Raw genomic sequence first — 27,918 nt, 5'->3', positions numbered from 1 at the left:
CTGGCGCCAGCACTGATAACCCCCTATTGTTCATGGTTTATGGCTTCTGTAAAATGGGAGTATTTAGTATTTAGGTAAACAGGTCTTGCAAGGCCAGATAATTAAGGAAAAGGCAGTGACTAGCCAGGGGTGGGCAAACCTTTTGACTCGAGGGCCACAATGGGTTCTTAAACTGGACTCAGAAGAAGGAGCTGCGGCGGTGTTTCCCGACGTTGCCATGTTAACACTGCTGCTGGTGAAGGAGCGGAGGGGAGAGCAAGAGAACCCTCCGCTCTTTTGGCTCCACCGGCGGGATAGAACAGCCGAGTGGGCCGGATCCTGCACAGGAATGTACATTAGGGATAGAGTCAGGCTGCTAGCCCCCCCCCCCCCCCCCCCCCCCCCCCCCCCCCCCGCGCAAATGTCTTATTTTCCTCTTCACTCTCACCTGGCTCTGCTGTGGTGGTTCAGGCTGATGCCCCAGGACCCTGCCTGCTGGGCAAGTTTTTTGTTTAACAAGTTCGTCTGAAACATTACTGGCTTTCATCCTAAGGGAAAACCAGACCCTAGTGGCGAGGGTTGTGTTTCTAGCAGTGGTTCTCAAACTTTCTGGCCCTTTAAACACAGTTCCTCATGTTGTGACCCAACCATAAAAGTATTTTCGTTGCTACTTCACAGCTGTAATGTTGCTACTGTTATGAATCGTAATGTAAATATCTGGTATGCAGGATGGTCTTAGGCGACCCCTGTGAAAGGGTCGTTCGACCGCCAAAAGGGTCGCGACCCACAGGTTGAGAACTGCTGAAGGGGAACTGTGCTGCAGTTCCTGCCGTCCTATTCCTTGACAACTGGACTTCTGTAGTTTCTCCGGAGACTAGACATCTCTGGGCTATACCTACCATCTTTAATATGTGTGTGTGTCCTCAGCATTCATGCTGAACGCAGATTTTCACATAATTAAAATCTTAAAACATCATTGCCTGGCTGCATGCTTGTTCGGTCACCGTGTCCCCCCACGTGCGACGGCTGGGGAGGCTCTTGCTCATGAGACAGCAGCACAGCACGTGGCCCGTCTGCACCTCCGGGGAGATTCTGAACTGCGGCGCGGGCACTCGGCGCATTCTGACCGGAGCCACGGCGCTTCCGCCGCCCCACTCTCCCGCTTGTAATGGGGAGGGCGGAAGCACAGGACCGGGGAGGGCGGAAGTGGCGGAACGAAGAGGCTCTACTTCCGGCGCAGGAGTCGCAGCGTCGCGATCGCACGATGGCGGCGCTTGGGCGGCAGGTGAGGCCGCGCAGGGCAGGGCTCTTCGCGGGCCGCGGGCGGGGCCGGCTGTTTCACGACAGCCCGTGGCATCTTGCAGCCGGAGCCTTCAGGGAGGCCGGTGCCCGCTGACCGGGGGCCGCCCCTGCCCCGAGGAGGCAGCCGCTGGACCGGTGGCCGGGAGGGAGGGGAAGCCGAGAGCGGCGACTTACTGCCGGGTCCTCGGCGGGAAGGCGGGGCTGCCCGGTGACGTGCTTGGTTTGCTCTGCGCGAGCAGGAACCGCGGAAGGTTTTTGAAGCAAAGGAGCTATTCTGTTTGCGAGATCCAGATTTCAGAAGTGGGTACCAGCCCGGCCCCCCAGCGTTGGCACGAAAATTGTTTTAAACTAAAGACATTTGAGATTCAGCAGATGCAGGAAGAAGCGTCGTAGGATTTTCTCTCACCACAAAGCAGAAACTTCTGGGAGTGAGGCAGCCATGAATCCTCTCTCCTAGGGAGTTAGTGGCCATGAAGGAAAAAAAAAAGTGGACACTTGCATCGGTGTAGACAAACACTATGGCAGACTTTCCTATCTCCCGTTGTTCCCCTGGAAACCCATTTGTGCTTCTTAAGTTATTAGCCCCTACCTTTAGCCACCTAGGGAGCTAGCTGCCTCTTTGGTTAGGTTCCATATACATACTAAGAAACTTTGAGGCTTTTCTTCTGTTAATCTGACTAAATGTGTAGGCCCCCAGGCACTGAACCTTAGCAGGTAAGAGGAAAAGCCCTCCTCTAAACTTTACCAGGTGGCCTTTAACTAGTTCTCCCTGTCCCCCCTGCCCCTGTCCCCCTTTTCAACTGAGGGTGCCTCTCAGTTGTGGCAGCAGAAGCTAATAGGGACTGTTTGACTCTGTTCTCCATGTGTGAACCTCTTCTAGGTTTTTAAAATTCAGATATGGTTTTGCAGATTTCTTACAAAATCTGTTATGTTTGTGTAGGACTCTGCTCACCAACCCTGTGGGTTCCCATTACATGGATGACTCCCTTTTGTATTACATTTTACAGGTCTTGGATTGGCATCGCCTGATCCCCCTCTCCTGGGCCAGCATCTTGAGGCAGACGCCTCATTTTGGAGAACAGAAAAGGGCAACGGCTTCCTTGCTGCGTAAACTGACCACAGCCTCCAGTGGAGGGGCCCTTAAGGGGTTACCCCATGTCCAACCCAGAAAGTATGTGCAGGAACTAGAGTGTGGGACAAGCCTTACTCAGTGCCTCCTTGAGAAGCAGAGGGCTCCTGTGGATGGAGGGTCCTCGGAGCGAGAGGAGCTCATCAGTTCCCTCCTGGACATGGGTTTCACTGATGTCCATGTCCAAGAATTGCTCAGTATACAACCAAGTCCCCACCCTCAACAGTTGCTGGCTATCGTCTCAAAGTTAATACTCTTGGGTGTGAATCCAGAGCCTGTGTGTGTGGCCTTGAAGAAAAGTCCCCAATTATTGAAACTGCCTATAATGCATATGGAGAAGCGCTCCAGTTACCTTCGAAAGCTTGGGATTGGAGAAGGTACATAGTGGGGTAACAACACTATGTTGTTCTAGGTGAGGAGGGCAGAAGGAGACCTAGAATATGAAGTACGCACCTGTCCGCTGGGAAGGTACATAGTGCTGAGTCATTCTGAGCTGGAATACAAATAGCCTAGGTGAGATGGGTTTAGGGAGGTTTCTGGGAGAAAGTTCTTGAAAGGAATGTGTGATTTGGTTTGGAGGTGAGGCAGCAGGCATTGCAGGAAGGAAGGGGGGATTGAATGACAGGCAGGGACTCTTGTCTGGATTGCTCACCTTGGGGACTCAGCATCTAGAACAGTGGTGGGCACATGATGCATGCTCAGCTGGTAGATGTTAATCTGTGATGTTGTGTACGTGGGCATTTGTAACCTTTGATGTTTAAATAACTGGATGTGGACTTAATGCTTTGTATCTGAATGATATAAAGCCAGAGACTTACAGAGTCCCTTGTAAAGACTGGATCCCAGCTGGGTGTCTTGACATACTGTGGAACATGAGATCTTACCAGATTCCTGGGAAGCTGGTGGAGTGGCTGTCTCCTCCAGACACTGTCCTCACCCCCATCAGGTTTTAGGCCTCCAGGATCCTAGGAGTTCATTGGATCTCTTTATGGGCCTCTGGAGAAGGGGGGATAGGGCCCATGAGGGTCTCCAATTTGACCACAGGAGTTCCACTATTTTATTTTATATATTTTTTATTAATTTAATTTTTTATTTTACTTTATTTTATTTTATAGTGTAATCTGATAGGCCAAACTTAATGCCTTATGCGCTGTTACATAAATTGGCAAGCTCAGCACAGCTTTAAGCTGCAAAGATAAAGTCTAAATTTCTGAAAGTCATTCCTGACCATTTTATCAAGGCAGTGACTAACTCAACTGTTAGGAAGATTTTAATTAACAGTTTGAGTAAGTGATTTTAAGTTTCTAGGTACTAATTTTCCCCCAACTGTCCATAGGAAACTATATGCCCTAATTCTAGGGCAGTCTCGATTTATACATTTATCCTAATACAGTTAATAGCGCCTCTTTCACTTAAAGTGCCCAGTTTGGGTAAAACATATGGTCTTCTCACTAACTTGGAATCAGTAGTTGTGGTTGTGCATTGTTGTTACCCCACTAAATATTGTCATGGATCATCTTCCCATGACTTTTACTATGGAAGGAACCTCAGCCCAAAGCCCCCACTTGGGGGACACTACTATCCCATCTTACTGTCTGACTTTTCCAGTCAGTCCTTGGGAAATTCTTTTATATATATGTATGTGTGTGTATATATATATATATATATATATATATATATATATATTTTATTGATTTTTTACAGAGAGGAAGGGAGAGAGATAGAGTGTTAGAAACATCGATGAGAGAGAAACATCGATCAGCTGCCTCCTGCACATCTCCTACTGGGGATATGCCCGCAACCCAGGTACATGCCCTTGACCGGAATCGAACCTGGGACCTTTCAGTCTGCAGGCTGACGCTCTATCCACTGAGCCAAACCGGTTTCGGCGGGAAATTCTTTTCTAGGTGAGGAGGGCAGAAGGAGACCTAGACTATGAAGTACGCACCTGTCCGCTGGGAAGCCAGAAGGAGGCAGGAATGCCAGGGAGGGAGGGAGGGTTGTCCAGTCTGAGGAATGAGCGCATCAGCGGAGTGATGGGCTGTTCTGGTTTCCGACTTCCATGGTGCTGCTGGAAGACCTCGGAGGCTGGCACCCATTTGGGAGGTGTCCGTGTTCATCTTGAAATGCTGGCTTGACTTGGGCACAGCTAGCCCCCTTTTCTGGAATATCCTTTGTGTTCTACAGGGAAACTAAAGAGGGTGCTTCACTGTTGCCCCGAAATTTTCACCATGCATCAGCGGGACATTGACCGCATCGTCAAGGTGCTCAGGGAGAAGTGCCTTTTTACGGTTCAGCAAGTGACTGAGATTTTGCACAGATGTCCCTATGTTCTCCGGGAGGACCCGGGTGAGCTGGAATACAAATTCCAGGTGAGAGTGGCAGAGTGACTGGAGGACCCACAGCAGATTCTGGAATGTAGCAGGGTCAGCTCTGTGGGTAAGAAGCATGGGCTACCCCCTGGCCAAAGAACCTGGTTTTGGTTCTTTCACGTCCGTACAGGTGAGATGGATTCTGCAGCTTTTCTGTATTAACGGTGAGTAACCCTGCCCCATTCTCAGAGTCTGAGTGGGGCCTCTGTTTGAAATAACTAATTTAGAAATATGTAAACCTTCCTATCTTTAGAGCCTGTTTTGCATGTTGATATCAGAAATGATTATGACACCTGTCCTAATTTTTTTGGTAAACAGTTATGATGACTTAGGTCAAATCTCTAGATGTTTCCTGATTCATTGTTTTCTTCCCCCATCTAAAGAGAAATAGAACTCCCGCTCTTTATTTCCTGCAACAAGAATTTGAAAATGCTTTGAAACTTGTCAGCCATCATGCAGATGTGGGTGTCAGAGGGTGCCCTGTCTTGTTGGTTAGGTGCGCTTCCTGAATGCTTTTGCACAGTTGAATTTGCTGTGACTATGGAAGAACAGGTCTGAGGACACTTCCTGAATCCTAACCTGCCTGTGTCTCCAGTATGCCTACTTTAGGATGGGGGTGAATCACTCGGATATGGTGAGGACCGACTTCCTGCAGTACTCCATCACCAAGATCAGGCAGAGACACACGTTCCTGGAGCGCCTAGGACGGTACCAGACCCCGGATAAGAAGGGGCAGACGCAGATCCCCAACCCTCTTGTCAAGGACATTCTCAGAGTTTCAGAAGCTGAGTTTCTGTCCAAGACGGCTTATTCTACTGCTGAGGAGTTTGAAGTTTTTAAGAAGCTCCTGGCTCGGGAGGAGGAAGAGGAATCTGAGAGCCACATGTCTGGTGACAAAAGCACTAGTGAGGAAGAGGAGGAGGAGGAGGAGGACGAGGACAAGGACGAGGACGAGGACGAGGACTAGGAGGAGGAGGAGCTGTGATAGAAGGCCCAGAGACATTAAAGGACATTTTAGTTCTCTCAGAGCTTTTGGAGCTTCACTTGGACCTTCTCAGGCTATTTTTCATTCTAAAACTAGTGTTTTGATGAAAAATTATTATAGATCATCTGAGAAGTAGGTCAGACTGAGTTGGAGGTTGGTTAGTTTGATTTGTTGTCAGGTCTCTGGGGAGAGCCCTGCTCCATCGAAAATAAAGACTGTCAGCAGTTGGAATTGGGAACTCAGTGCATCGAAATTTGGTTTTATTTTCTCTGTCATAGCTGTGGGTGATGTTCCATGACAGTGTGGGGGACAAGGATCCTTCTTCTGGTTCTAGTCATTTTACATTTCCTTCTAGTGGTAAGGATACAATTATGAGAATGCAGGGAGGCTTTAATACATCATAGCACTTTATTTTATGAAAACAAGTAGCAGGTTTTCCACAAAAATTCTCATGTTTTTAATCTAAAAATATTACTTCATAGTTGCCTTCAGTGTACAGCAGAGTAGGGGGAAGTGGGTCAGTTTGGCTTCATTTTGCACAGGTTCTTCCTGCCAGCACAGTGCTGGGCACTTCTCTCTCTTGTGAGGAGCAGGCCCTGGCTCTGACCTCAGGGAATTTGGCTTTCATGCCTGCTTATGGCCAGCGGGTCATGTCAGGGCCTGATGTCTCTAGCAGGCAGCAGTGCTGACCTGGGGCATGCCAGAACAGAAGGAGCCATGGGGCAGATACAGTCAGGCATCCCCCATCCTTTTAGGGGGCTTTGGAGGCCAGAGGAGAAGAGCACATGAACACAGCCAGGGGCCAAGGGTCTGGTGGTTGTGCAATCCAGGAGCTCTCCGTGACACCCAGGGGGAGGAAGTCCCCTAGGGAACCCAGTAGGTCTAATCAGTGACTTGAGCGTTGGGTCAGAGGCCCAGACCTGAGGGCATGAGCTCTATGATGGGGGGTGGGGGGAGAAGGGTGGGTACATCCTAGGATGTTCTGGGCACCCCTTCTTTGGGCTAATGCTGCAGAGAAGAATTTTGGTGATGTGACCAGAGTGTAGGCTGGCAGCACTTAGAACCTTTAGGCTCCCAGCTCTTTCCTGCAGACCATGTGAGAATCCTGTCAGGCCCTGTTCTCATCCTGACCAGGGAACATCTGGGGACATTTTTGGTTGTTAGGACCAGGAGAAGGAGCAGTTGGGACCCAGTGGGTTGAGGCCAGGGCTGCTGTCAAATGCCCTGCTGTGCACAGGACAGTGCGCACAGAATGACCAGCCCTAATGTCTCTGGCTGAGGTGAAGAAACAGCTCTCAGGCTTGGGCCCGCAAAATATGACCGTATCGGCTCCTGAGAACCTCTGGTTTTAAATGGGCTTACATTTGTTGTATTTATTTTATTTAAAAGGAAAGTAAATTGTTTTTAAAGAGAGTTCCTTTCCCTGTGCACTGGATTGCAGTTGGCTGACTTGAGCTTTATTTTACAAGGGAATTCAGTGCTGAATCAAAACAATCGTGCTTTTGCTTTCTCTTGGCTCCGGGACTGCAGAGAGAGGCACTGTGCAAAACAAGTAGCTCAGGGAACCTCTGGACATGTGAGCCAGACATCTGTGGCCCTGGCTGGCCAGCGGGAGGCGGTCCAGCTAAAGGAAGGTGCTGGAGCTCGGTGACACGAAGTGGCCCTTGCCTGCTGAACTCGCTGGTGGCGAGTCGCTCCGTTTCCTCTGTGACAGCCATGTGCAGTGGGGAAAGGGGACATTCTGTCTTTACTGCCTTTTTTGGCCAGAGACAAAATTTTTGAAAAAGAAAATACTTCACCACATGCCAGTGTTTTCACTTACTCTCCATTTTGTGGTGTCCAAGTGACCAGCATGTTCCCTGGAGCCTTCAGTGTGGTTTTTGTGCCCAGTTAGGAGACACAGTGGAACCCCAAGTCCCAAATCTACGCCTAATTGGATGGTCAGGTCACCCAGCCTGGTCAGCAGGTGGCTAACTCTGCAACTCAAGGTTGCTCCCCTGGGATTTTGACACAGAAGTAAATGTTGATGCCCTGACAGTTTTCTGATCCAGTATTACTAATTTCTTTGGGTGGACATTGAGTATTTTCAAGGAAGGAGAGTTTTACGAAGGAGCCATGTGGAAGCTCGTTTGGAGTGTTTCAAGGATGATTTGTAATTTCCTTTAGTGTCAGAAGTCTTTGTACTAGATATTTAATTTGTACAACATCAAAATGGGCTAATTGTGAGACCACACGGCACTAAGCCCAGGATTCAGTAGACTTGTGAAAACAAAGCTTCTGAGCTAAAATCGAGCACGTCTGCCTCATGGCTGAGGGGCTTGAGGTCATTAACATGGTCACAGAAAGTTTCATCTGCTTTTCCAGTGATGCCACTTGGTCTTGTCATTTGCTGGTGATGCTGTAGCTTATGTGGACACACAGTGACAGGTCGCAGTGCCGCAGCAGGAGTCAGCGGCATGTGTTCATGGTCATGGTTTTCTCCTTTCACCCAGGGTTGGAGCCCCTTGATGGAGCTTGTGCCTTCAGATGGCCCTGAGACTGGGAGCGCAGTAGAGATTTCTGGAAATGACTAATCTCCTTTCTGAAAATGACAAGTATACTACACAGACACATGTACACACAACTTTAATAAAAAAACCCCACTCTAAAATATACTCTAACTCTTTAAAAAATGTTTTGTAAAGATGAGAGGAAGGAGCTCTTCCTATGGCTGCAAAACTGACTTGGGAGTGCCAGTGAAGACGCACCAGGGCTCTGGTTCCAGTTGGGTCGGCTGTTAAAGTGCCCAGCAGGTGGAGGTGGGCTGGCTTCTGTAGTGGCCTCACTTGCAGGGAGGAAAGCTGTTCAGAAGGCTCTGGAATGCGGTGTGGCGATGATGCGCAATGCTGGGAGCTGTTTAGTGTGGAGATGGTGCTTGCTGCCTGGTAGTCTGAAACTGTGTTGCCTGAGTTGTGGATTAAAAGGATCTTAAACATCGTTTGGCCTCACCCGCCCCAGATGCCTGTCTTCATTACTCAGACCTGTAAGGAGGAGCCCTGGCTACCGCCAAGTGCCTTCCCAAACAGGGTTTGTGTAGCAATTCCATGACACTCGGGTGGGTCTTTGGTGCCATGCTGTGACTTGTCGTCTGGGATGGCTTTCTCCGCATCAGGCCGAAGCCTGAGTGGAGTTAGCCACATATGGTCAAGGGGAAGTGGCCCCCAATTTTGTAAATCAAGTTTTATTGGAACAGCCTCACCAGACTAGGCACATGTCAATGGCTGTTTTTTTGCACAAGCGCAGGGCTAAGTTGTTGCCACAGAGACCATCCGGTCGACAAAGTCAAAGATATTTCCTGCCTGACCCTTTCTGGGAAAAGTGGTAGACTAAAAGTGTCTAAACTCCAGCTTAGTATGATATGAACATTTTCTCTTTCAGAATCTGCTGGTTGGTGGATGGATCACTAGCCTTCACCTCCCTTCGTAAATGACCTGCTGGGGAGGTGAGCCTGCTTCCCTGTGCCCCTCATCAGTCTGCCCTCCTTGCCTCCCAGCCCCATCCTCTGCTCTGCAGGTTGTCGATGGCAGCTCCTCCTCATTTTGGCTCTTGGGTTTCAAAGGGAGAATTCTTTCTCTGATTTAGAATCTGGAACTAGTTTCTGGATGTTGCTGAGGCTTCATCCAGTGCTCTCCGCACGTGGTGGCTGCTTGTCAGCGATGCAGGCCACCCTGGAGAAACTTCCAGCCCTGTGCTGGAGACAGTGTGGGACTAGGAGGTGTCTGTCCTAGAGGACCTCCCTGGCTGGACCCGTCTGGCCATCTGTCTTCTAGAAGCCGGAGGAGCAAAGCCACAGAGGGGACAGACTCCAGCCAGGACCCTGTCACTCAGGGTGTTCTTGTCAATTCAATTGAGACCTTATCTTCCAGGGCTTTAGAAACTTGTGAGGTTGGTGGACTATAGCAAGAATGTCCAGAATCCTTTGAAGAAAACAAAAAGGGGGGGACATGAGAATGGTACCCTTATCTCTGAGACGGTGACTTCTCATCTCGCTTAGTGCCTTCGGTCGCTGCCCAGGCCCCATGTTGCCACATCAGAACTGTGAGGTCCTTGCCCTCTAATGTGGCCGTACACAGGGTGGGGCAGGTTTGTTGAGGACTGGCCATGTCCCCTGGGGTAGGGACCTTTCGGCAGCATCACAGGCTGCTCCGCCTTTCGGTGATGCCCTTGATCTTTCCTTGCAGGCATGCTGCCCCATTACTCTGGGTTGAAATGAGTTCTTATGTGGTGGCCTTGGGTGTGTGACTGTGTCTGTATTTCTGTGTCCTGTTGGCTGGTGTTTTCTCCATTGTTTCAAGAATTAGTATTGTAAAAGCCAGTATTTGATAATTAGTGGAGTGTTTCTGATTTGTTTTTAGAGAAATGGATTTGTTGAGCAACTTTTTAAAAAATATATTATTCTTTCAGGCGATTTATTGCAATATAAATATTTGAAACCCAAATCATATTTGTGGGTTCTTGATCCCAGTACTGAATTGCTTGCAGGGCTTGGAGTATGTGTTTTGGATACGCATGTCTTTGGAGCCTGCCGTGGGGGGTGATGCCTTTGAGTGACTTCACATATGATGGGACGGCAGCTGGAGGCCATGGTTCTCTCATGGCACTTCCCAACTGCAGATCCCTGCCTGGGTAGTGTGAGCTCACAACTGCAAGGCTCTTTTGCTTCTGGTTGTTGGTAAAGGTCTCTGAATAACATTCCTCAGCCATATTGTGACCATGGCTTGTGTGAAGCTGCGTGTACCCGGAGCACCTCCCTCTCCTACCACATAGGCAATGGGCTATTTGGCTCATTGATGAGTGAGAGCAGTGAGTTGTCCCAGGCAGTGGGAAGCTTGGTATCTTTCAAATGACTGTGAAGACTTGGGCCGCTTACATGTGGGGAGGTGGCGCCCCAGTAGGGTTTGGGAAATGTTAGGTGAAATCAAAGTCAGGAAGCTTCTTTCATCTCAAGGTTTCTGAATGCTCCTAATCACTCTCTCAGTGACAGAGTCTTTAGGACCTCCCAGAAGTTGTGACGAAGGCCCCACACCCTGTTTTTTCTTTCAATAGATGGCCATTTACAGGGTCTGGAAAGCACTCCCTTAAATCCCCAGCCCCTAGCATTCCTGTGTCCCCCACCCTGTTTCTTGGTTCCCTTTGAGACAAAGCAGTTTGTCTTCCCAGCAGAGAGCCTCATTTCTACCTGAAGACGTATCTGTCACAGGTTTGTCTACTGGGAGGCCTTATGGACTCTTTTTCTCACCCAGCTCCCTCGGAATTCTGAAGCCTGGTCTAGGCTTCCTAACAAGAGCCTCCCTGTAGCTCTCCTAGCTGCTGCGAATGTAAGTACGTACCTAGTACCTACGCTGTCTTCAGTGTTGCACTGTTACTTTGTTTCCTGAAAGAAATAGAGAAGATGGTTTATGAAAAGAAATTGTGGATCTGTGACCTTGTGGTACCCTCCACTCAGCCGCCTGCTGCCACCCCTTTTCTTTAGCTCACACACCAGTGTGCCCGATGCCAAGGATAGCATTTCAGTCTATATGCCCCTTCCCACTCAACTGAATGGCTGGGTGATTCATGCAGCATAAAGGGGGTGGGTAAGGGGGGCAGTGGGGAGCCTGACCTACCGACGGGGAGACAAGGACACACTCACACCAGCAGCAGCTTTTGTGAATTGTCACCCTGTTTTTCCTGAACACAGTGATGCAGACCCAGTGTGTGTGGTTATTGGGGTCTGTGAAGACTGTGCCTAGGCTCTTTTGAAAGCATGCGATGTACTCAGTACTTTATGTAATAACTAGAGGCCCAGTGCATGAAATTCGTGCAGGGTGGGGGGGGGGAGTGTCCCTCAGCCCAGCCTGCACCCTCTTCAATCTGGGACATCCCTCTCACAATCTGGGACTGCTGGCTCCCAAACGCTCGCCTGCCTGCCTGCCTGATTGCCCCTAACTACTTCTGCCTGCCATCCTGATCACCTCCTAACCATTCCCCTGCTGGCCCGATCGCCCCCAACTGCCCTCCCCTGCCGGCCTGGTACCCCCCAACAGCCCTCCCTCCCCTGCAGGCCCAGTTGCCCCCAACTGCCCTCCCCTGCTGGCCTAGTCGCGCCTAATTGGCCTCCCATGCTGGCCTGGTCTCCCCTAACTGCCCTCCCTTGCAGGCCATCTTGTGACCACATGGGGGCGGCCATCTTGTGTGAGGATGTGATGCTCAATTTGCATATTACCTCTTTATTATATAGGATTATTGTGACTACCTTGAGCCCTTTAGGGAAGGAACCTGGGTGTGAGAGGGTAAAAAGTAAACAGAGACTTGCTGTATTTGCAGTTATGTACTTGGGCCTGTCCTAATGCTTCCCAATTTGAGCACCAGATACTGAGTGCACATGCATGACCAGAGTGACCCCTCACAGCCCCAGCACCCACCCTGTGACCCACCCTAGCACTATCCTGTGACCTCCCCACAGCACCCACCCTCTGACCACCCCAGCACCCACCATGCCTAGCTCCTCCTGTCTGGGGTGCTCACATGCACCTCTGGGCAGATATACAGCCTGGCTCAGCCCCAGGCCTGTTGTATCCACAGTGCTCAGTCCCCTTGCCTGTGGCCCTGTGAGCCACAGCAGGACAAGCAGGGCCTCCTCCTGAGACGCACCTGCTTGGGGTTTTCTTGATGCTTGTGCTCTCACAGCTCTCTTTGAAGCAGATATCCTGGTGTACCTTGTAGACCCGTTTATACCTGTCACAAGAAAGCTCCATCAAGGCAGGAACTGAAGCAGAATGGTGCCCAGCTGGTTCACCTAGGCTACATGGAGACCAGATAACCGTGCAGGTGTTTGAGGGAAAGGCCATTATTTTCTTAATAAAACTTTACCTTATCGGGGCATATTGAAATATCCCACATAAAAGTCATGTAATTTTTAAAATTAACTTTACCAAGGCATAGTTTACATAAAATAAGACACACCCACTTTAAGTACATTTTGAGGAGTGTTGACAGTTATATGATATTAAGAGAGAAAATGTGAAATTTAAAGGACATATCTTGCTTGAGGCAGGCCACTTGGCCCAGTGGCCTTGAGATGCTATGACCCACTTCTCCATTGATGGGCAGTTCACTGTGAGAAACCTTGGAGATGCAGGCATTGGATGTGAACAGCGTGGAACAGGAGAGCTGACTTCATGCTCCACCTAGCATGTCTCTGGAACTTAAGCCTCAGTTTTGTGTAAAATGGGAATAATTCATATTACCTCTCTCACAGGTTTATAGATGACAATGAATGGAAAGGACTTTGGTTCTTTTTAAAACTCTCAAACATCATACCTGTGGAAGAGAGATCCATGGAGTTGGATGGGCACTGCTCCAGCTCATGTGCTCAGTCTAGGACAGTGGTCAGCAAACTGCGGCCCCTTGAGTGTGGCTCTTCCACAAAATTCCACATGCGGGCGTGCACGTACAGTGCGATTGAAACTTCGTGGCCACACTCAAGGGGCCAAAGAGCCGCATGTGGCTCGCGAGCCGCAGTTTGCCAACCACTGGTCTAGGAGAGCCATTGGGAGTTAAGGCCTTTGGTAAGACTTGCGGCCATCAGGGAGTAACAGGATCAGGAACTACCTCCCAATGCAAACAACCAGAGAACTGGACAGAATATAAAAAGTAACTTTTTTCCAGATATTAGAAAACAGAGCAAGACTGTGATCCCTGAGAGAAGGCAAATGAATGAGATGAGTCCTGTGGTCACCCTGGAACTCATTCTGGAAACACGTTTTGGACTTTGTGTCAGGTCAGGGGATCCAAGCAGTGGTTTCAAGTTGAGGAAACAGATGGAGTTGGGAAGGCAGAGGCAGTGGGACCGTGTGGGGTGGAGCACTGGAGAGGAGGGAGCCATGCAGTGGAAGAGAGCCAGAGTGGAGAGATCTTGCTCAATAAGAGGCCATTCTATAAAAATAAAAACCTCAGTAAGGCCATGCCTTAGAAGTGGGGCAGAATTAATCCCAGAACAAAGCTGATGCTAGAGCCACCCTTAGCAAGCCTCAAAAGAATCAAAGTCAAAATAACTGCCTTTCAGAAAAAAACAAACCCAACATTCTTGAAAAGAGTACAAAAAATTAAAAATCCAGCATGCAGTAACAAAGTTTACAACATCCAGCATCCGACAAAAATTATAAGACATTCAAAGAATTAGATAAAGAATCGAGAAACTCATAAATAGGAAAAAACTGATTAGAAAAACATCTAGAAATGAGAGCAATGACAGAAACAGCAGAAAGGGCCTTAAACATCTATGATAAATTTTGTTCCACATGTTCAGTGGTCTAAAGGAAAAATATAAACATAATGAGAGACATGGAAGATCTAAGAAAGAATTCAGTGGGACTTATGAAGAAAATGGAAATTTTGCCAACTGGATTAGTGGTCGGTAAGACACTGCAGGAGGAAAGGTCAGTGAACTTGAAGGCATAGCACTAGGATCTATCCAAAATGAATAGAGAAAAAGACCGGGGGGAAAAAAATGAAAGGAGCCTCAGTGACCTACGGGACAACATCAGTCTAATACATGCATAAGTGGAATTCCAGAAGGAGAGGAGAGAAGTGGAGGAACAGAAAATATTTTAAAGAAATAATGGCCAAAAGTTTTTCAAATCTAATGAAAGCTAAAATCCCAGAGATACAAGAAGCTTAATAAACTCCAAAGAGTAAACACACACACACACACCCACACACACACACACACCCACACGAAAGCACGTCATAGGTAAGTTTCCTGAAACCAGTAATAAAGAGAAAACAGAAGCAGCGACAGGGAGTTTGGGGACATATTTCATAGTCTTCTTATCTGAAACCAGGCAAGACAGAAGACAAAGGAAGGACCTACCTCTTTAGAGTGTGGAAAGAAAAAGTCAACCAAGAATTTTGTATTTAGCAACTTTATCCTTAAAAATGGAGGTGAAGTAAAAACCTTTTTAGGAGCAGAGAGAATTCATTGCTAGCAGACCTACACTGTAGGGTTGAGTGCCAGAGATGGTGGACATGCAGGTAAATACAAAAGATTTTGCTCTCAACATTTTAAAATATATTGTTGAGAGGAAGACAACGTTTTGCAGCTTGGAGCATGGTGGAAGTAAAAGACTGACATCGGTAGTCAAAACTCAGGGAAAGTAGAGGCAAGTCTTCCCTTAGATAAAGGGATACTGTGATGAGCATATTGTTAATCCCTAAATCCCCTAAAAAAATTAAACCAAAGAAGTATAACCAATGAGCCAACAGGCGAGGTAAAACAGGATCTTAAGAAATAATCCAGAAGTAGGCAGGAAAAGAGAAAAAGGTAACAAGATTAGATGGAACAGAAAACAAGTAGCAATGTGGTAGATTTAAACCAATCACATAAATCATTGTGTTAGAATGTGGCCTGGTCTCTGCAGTGAAAACCAAGGCTGTGAGCCTGGGCTTAAAGCAGACCCGCCCCTGAGGAAGGGGTGGTGGGGAGATTCTGGGAGGATCGGAGCTCTCCTAGTGAGGCCCCCGGGAGCTGGTGGCTGCTATGGCTTCGGATGGCCATTCCCCAGAATCCCAAGTCGAGGGCCTTTCAACGCAGATCCCAAGTCCCAGTGCAGCTCAGAACTTCCTGTGTCTAACACACCTATGCTCTCTGTGGATGGCTGTCTCCTTCTGGATGGAAGGAGCCGCGGGTAGGGCGGGGGCGTGTCCTGTTCACTGCATGTGCCAAGGGTTAGAGCTGTGCCTGGTTCCCAGATGTGCTTATGTGTATTGGCTGACTAACCAGATTGTGAGTGGGACCCAGAGTCACAGAGTGTGAGCAAGAAAGGTCCTAAGAGGCGAGCAAGGCCACATCACCACTTAGTGGCAGAGCCGACTCCAGCTCTCACAGGCTGCTGTTTAGTTTTCCGGGGGCTCCATGGCAGAGAGGACCCTGCTGTCCAGGGAAGGGGGCTAATGCCGCCCGAAGGGTCCAGAGCCAGGTTGTCAGGGTTCCAGAACTCCTGTGCCTCTGCTCCCTGCTGCATGGACTCAGACAAGTTGTTCAGCCTTTCTGCCTCAGTTTCCTAATTTGTCACATGGCAGGAACGGGTGGTCAAAACAAACCTCTATGGGGTGAGCTGGACTTTGTGGAAACACTTCGGAGGTCAGGGACAGAGGGAAGAAACTTACACGTGGTGGCAGACACCTCCTTCCCAGACTGGCAGGGACTTTGTCTCCGAGAACAGGCGCGTGCAGGGCTGGGGCTGCTTTTTACAGGCTGCAGAGTACAAAAGAGGCCGAGGCTCACTGCGGCTTGGGCCCTGGCTGCCCTCTCCAGCACCCTTGGGAGACCCACACCCAGGCTGGGGTCCTTGGAGCCTGCAGGCTAGTTCCCCTCAGGGCTTACTCCAAAAGTCTTCTGAGGGAGGCCTGTGGCCCTTTTCCCTCCCACCACCTTTGGCCCCTGAGCCAAAAATAGCCCCCTCACCCACCTCTCACTGTGGGGGTGGCTGTCGCTCTGTGTTCCTTACTTTCTGGCTGTTCCCAGATCCCCCACTTATCCAGGCAGCACCTTTTGGCCTGGCACTCCGGGGCTGTGAGCAGCCCAGTGATTCATTGCCTACTACCTCCGTGCCTGGACACCTGGAAGTCTGGGCACTTCATGGCGAACCCACCCTGGCCCAGCAGTCTCAGCCCAGCCTGCTGTAACAGGCATCTCAAGGCCAGGCCTGAACGGGCCCTGACTTACCAAGCTCGCAGCGCCTGCCTTTGAACCCTGGGCTGCAGTCACAGCTGTGGGTGTCCACGCCTGGCACGCAGGTGCCTCCGTTCTGACAGGGGTTTTCTGTACAGTTCCCAGGGGTGTCTGCAAACAGGTCATAAGTGGTTAGTCTCTAGGACCCCAGAGGAAGGCCTGCTGGCATTGCCACATTGTGGTCCCGTTTCAGGTGGTCAGAGAGATGCTTGGCTCTGACCCCATTACTTTGAGGGCCAGGGTCCAAACAGTGCTTCTGCTGGGACCCTCAGTGCTGAGCCCTCCATGGCGGAGGAGCCTCGAGTCACTGCTTAGATTATGGTCGGGCACTGGTGGTCTCAGGAGAGACTCCTGGTTCTGCCCTAGCCTGTGCTTCCACCCCCTTCTCTCCGGATGGAGGACTGTGCTGGGGACAGTCTAGGCCCTGTGTGGCCCAGTGTCAGCAGGGGCCCTGCTGGCCCTGTTCGCGGAGCCTGGGTCTGCCAGGTGGTGCTCCAGTTGGGCCATGCTCAGTGCTGCCCCTCTGTGGATTCCTGCCTTTTTCTCAAGATGTTCCTCTGCAGGGAGGCGATGGGAGGGCTGCCGTATGTGGTGAGGGGCAGGGACAGGAGGGACAGGGGTACGTCCAGACAGATCTGGATAGTTGGTCTGTAAAAGGACGTGGTGCCAAGTGCCTCCTTTCCGGGGTGGGGCATCTGGCTGCCCCTGGGGTAGGCTCAGTGCCTCACGTTCCCACTCTGGGTGCTCAGCCCTGGAAGTCCATTCCTGCTGACTTACTTCCCACGTCCTTGTCGCCGTCACGTTTGGGGTGCTGCAGGGCCAGGCTGACCTGCTCAGTGGTGTCCTCGAGCTGCACCAGAGCTGTGGGTTCTAGGAGAAACCAGGATGAGCAGTGCTGACCACATGGCCTGCTGCCTCTCACCCAGGACTGTCCCTGGGCCTTCTCCTGAACTGCTTCTCTCCCTCAGGGTGTAGGGCCATCCTGTGTGGCAGGAGTAGGATGCTCGCTTGCATGCTGGCTCCCCAACTTGGGCACAGAACCCATGGTCTCTGGCACTGTCTCCAGGAAGACCCACTTTTCTCCAAGTGGGGCCAGCCCTCACCTACTGCCAACCCTCCACAGGGACCTGGCTTCCACTGCTGCCCCAGCGAAAGCTGCTTTGTGAAGGTAACCAGTGGCCTGAGGCAGGGCCGAACCTCCTGCTGACCTCCTGGCCTCAGCTTCTAAGTCTCCTTCAAACTCCATCTCCTCTCCGCCACCCCTGATTCTCGGGGGTGATGACACCTCCTCCCCCTCATATCTGCGCTCAGGCAGATCGCACACTTGGCCACCCCTAACTGCAGGTCAGCTTCTCTGCAGGTCCCTGCCTGTGCCCTCCCCACTCCTGGTCACCGAGGGCTATGGATGCTCTGCCCTCCCTCATCACTCCCTGGTGCACCTGTCCCCTGCCTAGGAACGCTGTCATTGGCGGAAACTTCTCATTGAACTGGTGATTAGGCTCCCTGCCAGAGAACTCTGTGAAGGTGGGATTCTGGCTTAGAAGTGAGGGTGAGGGTGAGGCCTGGGGATCCCCACCCATAGTCTGAGGTCGTCTGTGGCAGCCTGTGGGCCTGCCATGTCAGGATTTTGGGGAAGGCCTGCTTTGCCAGGAGGGAAGGGTCAGGGCTTCTCAGTCCATTGCTCATGCCCTATACTGCTGGGCCAGGCAGAGGTCCCGCTAGTCTGGGCCAAGCAGGACATAAACCCAAAGGCTCTGCTTTTAACATGGGATATGACCTCAGTGTGATGAGGATGTGAGCTCCTGGGGCCACACTGTGAGTGCCAGTCACCTGGCTCCTTGTTTGCAGACAGATTCCTCCTGCACAGCTCCGAGCAGGACCCTGCATGTCTAGTAGCCCCCAGGCTGGTGTTGCTGGTCCAGGGACCTCTGTGAGTAGCAACACCTCAGATGGAGCCACACTCTCCTGTCTACTGCTTACCAATAATGCTTGGAGTCCTGGCTTCACAAGCAAAGCTTCCATGTCTTGGACCTGGTTCTAATATGTTAACTTTTCATCCTCTCTCATGTGCCCTGCCAACAACCTGCACCCTCAACCCGTATTAGGAAGGTTCCTCTGACTCTGGATGGCGTGAGCAATTCATGCTGACCCCAGAGGCCAGGGCCGTGGGCACTGTCCAGAGGTGATGTAGGCATTGGGAGTCATCTTTGAGTTCATGTTTAGGGGCCTCATCCCTCCTGTGCTGGGGGTGGTGAGTGACAGGTCACTAAGGTTGGCATTGGTACTCACGTGATCTCATGGTGACTGATTTGCCAGGTGAGCCACTGAACTTGGCACTCACTCGTCCTCTGCCGTCTACGAGCTCCGAGAACCTGCCGGGAGAGTCACTAGTGTCGCCACGTGGAGCTCCATGCCTAGGGCCATGCCAGGTTACCCAGAGGGGGCTGATGGCAGAGGCGTGTACCTGGGCGCCTGCGTTGGCATTTCGAGGGCCCCATGGTCACTGAGTAGACGCAGCTCTGGCAGGCGCGCTGGGACTGGTCTGTTTCTGAGCACCCGTGGGTGGAGTCCTTCTCGGTGCCAGCGTCTGTCGGAGCTGTCCCTTGGGGCTGCAGGCAGTGAATGACGGGGTGGGGGCACATAAGGCAGGTCTGGGGCTTCCCTTTGTCTCCTTCTCGCCCCACTGCTCAGAGAGAACTAAAGGGACCTGACTGTCCCTGCGGTCCAATGTGCCTTTATGGCTTTGTGAGAAGCCTAGACCCCACACCCCACCTGAGGAGGAGCCACAGCATTCCTACTGGGAAGCAGACACTGCCTGGCAGTGTTGAGGGGGGCTGGTCCTAGCCCCCCACCCTGGGCCCAGGTTCCCCACCTGTAGGGCAGGGCCAGGCACCCGACCTGGCGGGACTTCCCTTGGCCGAGGCCGCCACCCCACACTTGCCCTGAGAATGACAGTATGGTTTCTCGGTGGGTCCTTGTCATCTAGCTACGTGCTTCAGCCCCTGTACACCCCTCCTCCCTGGACCAGCTCATGGAGGTGGCCCCAACATGCCCTGGAGCTGAGCTGCACTGGGTCTGACTCCAAGCAGCCTGCCATGCTCAGACACACCATCTTCCACAGCACCTCCCGTGAGCTTTAAAGTATGAGCAGGGCCATGCAGGACCTTGGGGGGACCCGAAGGGCCTCCATGCACTTGAGGGCAGGTCCACATCCTTAGTGTGGCCCATTGGAGTCGCCGTGCTCCTGAGCTGTTTCCCTTCTGTCCATCCATCCTGGCTTTCCTTCCTGCCTCTCCCCGCAGCCCTTCCTATGGCTGTCATGGCCTCTCTTTCCCCTGCTCCTGTCCAGTGGCTCCTCTTGGGTCAGCCTGGCCCCCTCCCTGGGCCCTACCACACTGCTCTCCTCACTGGGGTCCACAGAGTTGGACGGCACAAGGTGAGGAGCAAAATGCTGCTTTTCCAAGTTGCATTCTGCTGACCCAGCATCAACTGTTCATGAACCCTTCCTTCCCCACCGCTTTTCACACAAATTCACCTGTGTGGACACAGTCCTATTTCTAGGCTGTCTGATGTCCTTTCGACAGTGTGGCCATGCGGGGTGAGGGTCGTGGGGTGCACGTGGCCCACCCGGCCCTGTGCCCGCTGCCCTGCACTCACAGGTGATGATGTAGAGGTGAGCAGGCTCGCTGTGCAGCTGGTCACCCTCTGTGCTCTGCACGGCTGTCACTGAGAGCTGGTACCGCCGCCCGGGCACCAGGTCCCGTATCGTGTAGGACACCAGCCTCCCATTGGGGACGTAGCGGCTCTTGGTGCTCTGGCTGGTGGTCACGTTGATGACGTACGCCTCCAGTGAGGTGCCTGGAGTGGGGGCATCCCAGACCACATGGGCAGAGGTGGCCGTGACTCGGGTGGCAGTCAGGTTTGCTGGCGGCAGAGGCCCTGGAAGAGGCACAGAGCAGGGGAGGGAGAGGGAGGGGGCTGATGGGTTCTTGTGTCCAGGACATAGTTTAAAGATCTGACACGGCCTGCGGAAGCCACATTTGAAGCCAGATTTAGTTACTGTGGTCCTGAAGGATGGGGGTGGGGGCCTGCAGCACTCTCCTCCTGTCCAGAGACCCACCCCCACAATGTGGCCCGCCAGCACCCAGCAAGGCCCTGAGCCTGCTCAGTGTCCCCTCCTGTGTGGCACTTCTGACCCCCCTGAGCCTGGCCACACCCCTTCTCCTGGGATGTAGAAAAGGGGAGTGGGTCCCAGCATTCAGGGTCAGAGCAAGGACTTAAGCCTGTGCTGACTCCTTGCCCCCCTGGTCAGGCCCTGCTCACACCTTCCCTCTCACCAAGCCACCTGTTCCCCCACCCTCACCCTCCACCTTGTTTACCATTTACAGCATGGTGCTCAGGGTCCACTCCCCCTGAGATACCCTAGAGCTCAGCGAGTGGGCTCCCACACCCGGTGTTCCTCTGGAGCCGCTGGGTGTGAGGGTCAACCCAGCAGGAGGGGATGATACTGCTGGGCACACTGCTGTGTCCGGTACACTCAGCTCAGGGCTGGGGTCCTAGTGCCTCAGCCATTATGGAGAGCACTGGTGGGCTGGAGGGAGCCGAGAGCTCCCGCAGGCTCTGCTCGCCACGAGTGGCCACACTGTACTCACGGGTCCACACGTGCAATGGAGCCGACGCCACGCTCTCCGTAGGGCGCTCCTGTGCCCCGAGCCCACTGAGGGCGGTCACCCGGACGGTGTATCTCCTTCCAGGAAGCAGGGCACTGAGGGGAGAGAGGACAGGATGGTCTCGGGCTATATGTCCAGCTCTGTGGCCAGGCTGTGGATGGTCTCGAGTTGGTGGCTCAGGCGGCCTCCACGAGGGCAGATTTGTGGCCTGAGACCTGGGTGCTCCTTGGTGGGAAGCTGCTCCCTGTCTGTCTGTCCAGTGCAGTAAGTCCGAGAAGGCATAGGCCTGTCTGGAGTGCTTGGCATGGCTTAGAGGCTGATGTTCAGACAGGAAAGGGGCCCTTGGCTGGAATTCCCAGGTGGGTCCCCAGCCCTTCATGAATACGAGGGCTTCGCTGAGCCTAATGTTTGTGGTTCACACAGAGCCATCACCTCCTGGGAGCCTGGACTCTTCCCCAGGCAGGGGGCGCCGTGACCAGCCCCAATAACCCTGGGCTCTGTGTCTCTGACTGGCTTCCCTGTTTGTCCTCACATGTGTCATCACAACTGGTGGTGGGGAATGAAGCGTGTCCAGTGTGGCTTCATGGGGAGGGGGCTCTGGGAGCTCATGCCTGGCCCCCAACCTTTCCCCGTAGGCCTCTTCCCTTCTGTGTGCTCATGATGTTTCTCTGTCACGGATTCAGCTGTACATGCAGCCTTGGTTGAATCCTGAGAGTCATCTCGGCAAGCCTGGGAGTGGTCTTGGGGACCCGACAGCCACCAAGTGCCCCTGGGGCCACAGGTGTTGTTTCTGTCATATATTCTTTGGAAATGGGCAGGATGTCAATCAAGAAAAGTGACAGCAACACTTAAAGCAGAGTCTTGTCTCCAGCACAGATGACCATCTGATGGGAGACCAACATGGCTGGAAAAATCTTGATGAGGCTGCAGATGAATCTTAAACAGTGCGGATGGGTTAGAGCAGGGGTGGGCAAACTTTTTGACTCGAGGGCCACAATGGGTTCTTAAACTGGGCCGGAGGGCCGGAACAAAAGCATGGATGGAGTGTTTGTGTGAACTAATATAAATTCAAAGTAAACATCATTACATAAAAGGGTACGGTCTTTTTTTTTTTAGTTTTATTCATTTCAAACGGGCCGTTGCCCACGGCTGGGTTAGAGGGTGCCCAGGGACAGAGTCCCTACCCCCTTATGCCCTTGACCCCTGGCTGCTCTGGGCTGCACACTGCTGTGCTTTTCCCATAAGCAGCCTGGCCATCTGTTGGCAAGCACAGAAACTGGATGGGAGTTTCCTCCGCTGGAGCTGTGTCTACTCTGCAGGCCCCAGAATCCAGGGCCAAGGCCACCCCTCCCCAGGATTACCAGCCAGTCCCCCTTCCTCACTCTCTCATTGTTTAGCACTGTCTGCCTGCCCAGCCTGACCCCGGGTGGCCTGATGTCTGATACCCTGTATGGGTCGTTAAGGTGGTGATTTCGATCAGCTATTTTGAATGAGTTGTGTTTGTCATTAATTTGTAATAATTGGGCATAAGAAGTTTATATGCCTAGGTTAAGGTTTGAACGTATCAATGCCTGTTTTTTCCCCTCTCAGAGGGGCCTATGTGACTCAGGCTGGAGGAGCTCTGCGGAACCGTGACAGGCTGGTCTCCAGGTAGTGAGTCTGTCTCACTCCCTTGCAGGAGATACAGCTTCCAGGTTTTTAGGGTATCTCTGTTCTTTTGGGACTTAACCCCTTGTCTGGCATCCCTGTGAGGAAGTACTGAAGGAGTGAGCCCAGGCTGAGAGTAGCTGGGCCCTGTGTGGACCACCAGGTGCCAGGTGGACACAGGAGGCACACACCTACCCCTCAGGTGGGCAGGGGCAGTGGCAACCATAGGGAGCTGGAAGGAGGAAAGGAGGCCGGCCTGAGCTCTTACCTGAATGTGAACATGTCCACACTTTTGTCCACATTGGTGGACTGGTCCTCGTGGGCCTCAGGGTGGCGGATGGACACACGGACACTGCTGACAGTGGCGTGACGTATCCTATGCAGAGCCCACCGCACGGAGATGGCGTTGGCCGTCACATTGGTGACCTCAAGGCCCTCGACAGGGCGGGGTCCTGGGAGACAAAGGGTGCTCAGCCTTGCCAGCACCTCCTTACCCCTGGGAAGGTGGGGTCTTGAAACAACAGAAGAGGCTCAAGAAGGTGCTGGGGGAGGGGAGTGGTCACACAAAAGCACTAAGTGCATCCCTCAGCCACAGTGGGGACTCTGTCAGGTGGACCTGCCCCAGGCTCCTGCCCTGGCAGGGCTGTGAAGGGCCAGCCAGCTCCACCAGAGGCCAGCGGGTGGGCACAGGGCCCCTCCTGATACCCCTGTGTCTTTTCTCTGGCTGATGTTTTGGTCGCACTGATGTAATCATCAGGGTGGTGCTGGGGCCTGTCGGTGATAGAAGCTAAGAGAGTCCTCTGACCCAGAGAAGGGGCCCGGTGCAGACCAAACCTGGACCAGCGGAGCGGAGGCGGGTGCTGCAGCACCAGTCTAGTGGGCAGTGGTCCTCCCACCCACCCTGGTGTCCTGGTGGAGACCCCATTCTGATGAGAAGGGGAGGCCATCTTCCTCCCAGATGCCTTTTCTGGGCAGACCCCTTCTCGAGGAGCTTTGAAAGTGCTTATTCCTAAAGCCAAGCTCAGGATGATCCCTATTCTCCCTCGGACCCCCAGGACTCCACCGCTGCCACACGCTCAGGGCCCTGCTGTCCTTACCCGCAACACGCCTATCTTGACTCGGTATCTGTCCCTCACTTGGCCCTCAGTGTCCACAGATCAGTGCCCTGTGAGGGATGCACACTGCCCCAGGACGCCTTTCTGCTCCCTTCCCTGGGACCTTGCCTTCCAGCACCTGATGTGGTAGGAGCTCAGCGCTGCCCAGGGCTGCACCCCCCAGTCCACCTTCTTCCCCCAGCACCCCTTCCCCTGACCGCACCCCCCCTCCCCGACCCAGTGCTCTCCACCATTCCTAGTGGCTCCCACCCACCCGTCCCACTGCCCTTCCCCCAAGACAGCCCCTCCTCCCACACTCCTCCACCAGCCTGGCTCCCTAACCCTGCCAGTCTGTCAGCCTGTTTCTGCCCAGCCTGTGTCTGGGGTGGGCCATGCTGGGTGGACTCACGCGTGCGGGTGAGCAGCACCAGGGGCCTGCTGATGTCGTTCCTATTGTTGGCGTGGCGCTTGACCGAGAAGATGGAGATGTTGTAGGCCCTGCCAGCCCCCAGGGCTCGGAGCTGGTGGGAGGAGCGGCTCTGGTCCACAAAGTCGGTGCGGCGGAAGGAGCCGTCAGCAGAGGCGTAGGTGACCGCATACCCATCCAGCATCTGCCTGGCAGCCTGGCCTTCGGGTGGGCGCCAGGAGATGGTGACCCCACTCTCCTCCACTTGGTCCACCTTGAGGGCCGTTGGTGGGAAGAGCTCTTCAGGGTTTCGGTCAAGAACAAGGGAAGGGGGGTGGTCAGCTGTCGGCCATCAAAGCCCCCGGACCCCAAGCAGGTACCCAGCCTGGTGGCTCTGGGGCCTGGCTACCCTGGGGTAGATGTGGGCACTGCTGGCAGGGAAGCCACTCCTGGCACCTGCAGGAGATGCTTTCATTTTGGTTTCTGGCTGTTGCTCCTGGAATAGGCTCTTGCATACACATGACCGCACTGAAGCCTCCTGGAGGGGCTCATGTGCACACGTGACTATTCATGCCACCTCGACTTATGTGCCCCTCCCTCCTTTCCTGTAGATCAGCGGTTCTCAACCTGTGGGTCGCGATTCCTTTGGGGGTCGAACGACCCTTTCACAGGGGTCGCCTAAGACCATCGGAAAACACATATATAATTACATACTGTTTTTGTGATTAATCACTATGCTTTAATTATGTTCAATTTGTAACAATGAAAATACAGCCTGCATATCAGATACTTACATTACGATTCATAACAGTAGCAAAATTACAGTTATGAAGTAGCAACGAAAATAATTTTATGGTTGGGGGTCACCACAACAAGAGGAACTGTATTAAAGGGTCGCGGCATTAGGAAGGTTGAGAACCACTGCTGTAGATCCTGGGAAGCAGCTGTCAGACGCTCTGCCCTGGGGTGGAAGGGGAGCCTCGACCCTTTGGCCTGTCATTTGGGGTGTCTACTGCTCTCTGAGTGAGGAATAGAGGCCCTACCACCTCATTCTGGTGCCCTTATGCCTCACCTTTGGCGCAGTCCTTGCCCGTGTAGCCCACTTTGCAGGTACAGCTGTGGGACCCATTGCTGGCCAGGCAGTAGCCACGACCCCCACAGGGGCTGGAGAAACAGGGATCACTCACTGGAGGAGGGGGAAAAGCAGCATTGAGCTCTGGGGTGTCACCTGGCCCCCCACTGGCCTGGGCCTTGCTCTTGGGGGACTTGGTTGTTCCTGTGTGGGTGTGTTTTTGATGGAGGTGAGGGTACTATCAGGCAGCTTTTGGGGGGGGGGGGGAGTAGGAGAAGGGACACTCCAGGATGTGGGGTCAGGGCTCATCAGAAGCTGGGCAGGTGTGGCCTTCTGACTCTGAGCCAGGCCATCTCCCCCCACCCCAAGCCAGGTGCCCTGGCAGGCAGTGACTTGGGGTGAGGTGAGCACAGCGCTAGCCCTTCCACGCATCCCTCTGCACTGCGCTGTGGCTGGAGTCCCCATCCAGGGCAGGGCCCGCAGGTTCCCAGCATGGCCACAGGAAATACTTGCAAACCAGTAGCAAGTCCCTGATCACTGTCTCAGCTGCTGATCTCAGGGCCCCCGCCTGCCCCAGGCCTGTTCACCAACAGTCCCTACCCTGCTTGTCCCTAGGCAGGCTCCTGTGTCTGCAGTCCCATCACAGGCCTTGTCCCTGGAAGCCCCGTCCACCCTGCACAGCTAAGTGCTGCCAGCCAGGCCCAGTCGGGGCTGGGGACATGCCCATAAGCAGGTCATCCTCCCCCACGGACACATCTGTTCTAGGAGGGTGGTGTGACACCAAGTGGAGGGAATACAGATGAAACAACCCCATAGGGCAGGGAGTGCTGGGGGCATGATCCGTCAGAAGTCAGGGAATGCCTCATCTGGGAGAGACATGTCCCAGGGGGAGACTATTCCAGGTGTAGGAGTCGGGGGGGGGGGGGGGGGGGGGGGGCGGTGCCCAGACCCTGAGCTGGAAAGCCTGGCCATCCAGGGACAGCAGGGGAGGCGGGGGAACTTGCAAGGAGCCCGAGGAGGAGTGCCCGGGCCATGCCCACACCTGTCTCACAGTGGTAGCCGAAGAAACCCTCTGGGCAGACGCACAGGTAGGCCCCGCCACCGTTCTTGCACTGGCCTCCGTGCTGGCAGGGGCTGGAGTCGCAGGCATCCACCTCTGGAGAACACCCAAAGAGTGGGCCCGAGCGGCAAAGGGGTGTCTGGGGGAGGGAGGAGAGGACAGCGGGAAGAAGGGAAAGGGCGGCGTGGACGAGCCGGGGGTGGAAGTCTCTCTCATCCTTGGTGGGTGCCCAGCTCTCCCTTCACCCCTAGAATCCTGCCTGCCAGGGGATCTGTCCAGCAGGGCCGGGGTGGCTGCCCCCTCCACTCTGCTCTCTGTGGCCCAGGGTCTGGGCTTTCAGAAAGCAGTTTTGCCTGGGTGTCTGGGGCATCTCAAGTGTGGGTGAGGGCCTGGGCACACAGGGGATCCACCCAAGCATAGCCCCTACCTGTCTCGCAGTGGACTCCAGTGAAGCCTGCGGGGCACTGGCACACAAAGGCTCCTGGGAGGTCCCTACAGGAGCCTCCGTTTCTGCAGGGCTGCGCCTGGCACTCATCTGTCTCTGCAAAGACAGGACACGGGGCTGCATGAGCCTACCTACCCCACATGGGCCTAATGGGCCTATAGGGCCCCACATGGTCTTATATGGGCTTACATGGGCCTACATGGACTTACATGACCTCCAGGGTTCTGTGTTCAGCCTGAGGTTTCTATCTCACTCCTGCCCTCTCCACTGCCTGTCCCACAAAGCCCCCACCCCAAGCTACTCCCAAGTTTACTGTCCAGGCTGGACATCCTGGGCCTGGCCCTCCCTGGGTGGTGTCACTGTCTCAAGGCTTAGAGCCCAACAGAGGTGTAAGGAGTGCAGGGCTCATCCAGCAGTGCACCTGGCAGGCCCCCACTCCCTCTGCCAGCTTGGAGCACTGGCCAGGTATCAGGGCTGTGACCTGCCCTCTCTGAACCCCATCTTGTCTGCCCCTGAAGCCAGAGTCTGCAGGAGCAGGAGAAGACAGTCAGTCAGTGTTTCTTAGCCAAGCTTCCAATCTCCCCAGGTAGGTGGAGGCAGAGCTGGCAGGGGCCTGAGTGTGTAGCCAGCCAGACACCAGCAAGGGTGAAGAGGGTCAGGGCAGGTCATGGACATGGCCAGGCTGCTGCAGCTGCTGCCCTGTGGTGAGGGCCAGGCTGTCTTACCCAGCTCACAGTGGGCTCCTTCATGCCCCGGGCTGCAGACGCACAGGTACCCGGCGACTCGATCCTGGCAGGAGCCCCCATGCAGGCACGGCTGGGATCTGCACTCGTCAATTTCTGGGAGAGAGGAGTGCCCAGGTGCACGGGTGCCAGGAGAGATCCGAGAATAAAACAATGTTGCCGTCATTAGAGGCATTGGCTTGAAGCCAAATTAAGATGGACATAAATGAGTTTTGTTCTGAGGAGACACCGTGGGACTCAGTTTCCCAGCTCAGGCGGATG

General features: G+C 53.3%; 2 protein-coding genes across 6 annotated transcripts in view; one reads left to right on the top strand and one right to left on the bottom strand.

The window, feature by feature from the left end:
* The first annotated feature begins 1,136 nt into the window (after positions 1-1,136).
* Positions 1,137-6,009, top strand: MTERF4 (mitochondrial transcription termination factor 4). 3 transcript variants are annotated; one of them, XM_036318948.1, is made up of 5 exons: positions 1,137-1,264; positions 2,289-2,787; positions 4,598-4,782; positions 5,166-5,278; positions 5,378-5,541. In XM_036318948.1, exons 1-5 carry the CDS (start codon positions 1,148-1,150, stop codon positions 5,400-5,402), a joined length of 939 nt encoding a protein of 312 aa, XP_036174841.1. In that variant the 5' UTR covers positions 1,137-1,147; the 3' UTR covers positions 5,403-5,541. The 3 variants fall into 3 exon arrangements, with proteins under 3 accessions (XP_036174841.1, XP_036174840.1, XP_036174842.1); XM_036318947.1 differs by lacking the exon at positions 5,166-5,278 and having other exon boundaries at positions 5,378-6,009; XM_036318949.1 differs by lacking the exons at positions 2,289-2,787; positions 5,166-5,278 and having other exon boundaries at positions 1,224-1,264; positions 5,378-6,009.
* Positions 6,010-6,156: 147 nt separating this feature from the next.
* SNED1 (sushi, nidogen and EGF like domains 1) overlaps positions 6,157-27,918 on the bottom strand; it is a 56,090-nt gene continuing 34,328 nt past the window's right edge. For all 3 annotated transcript variants that reach the window (XM_036318944.1, XM_036318945.1, XM_036318946.1), the window contains 16 exons: positions 27,640-27,753; positions 26,897-27,010; positions 26,452-26,565; positions 25,410-25,523; positions 24,341-24,637; positions 23,106-23,289; positions 21,173-21,285; positions 20,178-20,459; positions 18,985-19,129; positions 18,810-18,892; positions 17,298-17,390; positions 16,515-16,631; positions 15,956-16,043; positions 12,440-12,523; positions 11,137-11,180; positions 6,157-9,723 (listed from right to left, as the gene is read on the bottom strand). In XM_036318944.1, the coding sequence (XP_036174837.1) occupies positions 11,144-11,180; positions 12,440-12,523; positions 15,956-16,043; positions 16,515-16,631; positions 17,298-17,390; positions 18,810-18,892; positions 18,985-19,129; positions 20,178-20,459; positions 21,173-21,285; positions 23,106-23,289; positions 24,341-24,637; positions 25,410-25,523; positions 26,452-26,565; positions 26,897-27,010; positions 27,640-27,753 (1,979 nt within the window). In that variant the 3' untranslated portion in view covers positions 6,157-9,723; positions 11,137-11,143. The remainder of the gene's footprint in view (positions 9,724-11,136; positions 11,181-12,439; positions 12,524-15,955; positions 16,044-16,514; positions 16,632-17,297; positions 17,391-18,809; positions 18,893-18,984; positions 19,130-20,177; positions 20,460-21,172; positions 21,286-23,105; positions 23,290-24,340; positions 24,638-25,409; positions 25,524-26,451; positions 26,566-26,896; positions 27,011-27,639; positions 27,754-27,918) is intronic.

Source organism: Myotis myotis, unplaced genomic scaffold (genome assembly GCF_014108235.1).
Source record: "Myotis myotis isolate mMyoMyo1 unplaced genomic scaffold, mMyoMyo1.p scaffold_m19_p_8, whole genome shotgun sequence".
Classification (NCBI taxonomy): Eukaryota; Metazoa; Chordata; class Mammalia; order Chiroptera; family Vespertilionidae; genus Myotis; species Myotis myotis.
The sequence above is the reverse complement of the archived record's forward strand: the minus strand, read 5'-3'. Positions and strand labels throughout refer to the sequence as shown.

Coding starts and splice junctions, on each gene's coding strand:
- MTERF4 (XM_036318947.1), top strand. CDS start 1,148: ATGGGGAGGGCGGAAGCACAGGACCGGGGAGGGCGGAAGTGGCGGAAC. Junction 2,788..4,597: donor AAAGCTTGGGATTGGAGAAG/GTACATAGTGGG, acceptor TGTGTTCTACAG/GGAAACTAAAGAGGGTGCTT. Junction 4,783..5,377: donor AGCTGGAATACAAATTCCAG/GTGAGAGTGGCA, acceptor CTGTGTCTCCAG/TATGCCTACTTTAGGATGGG.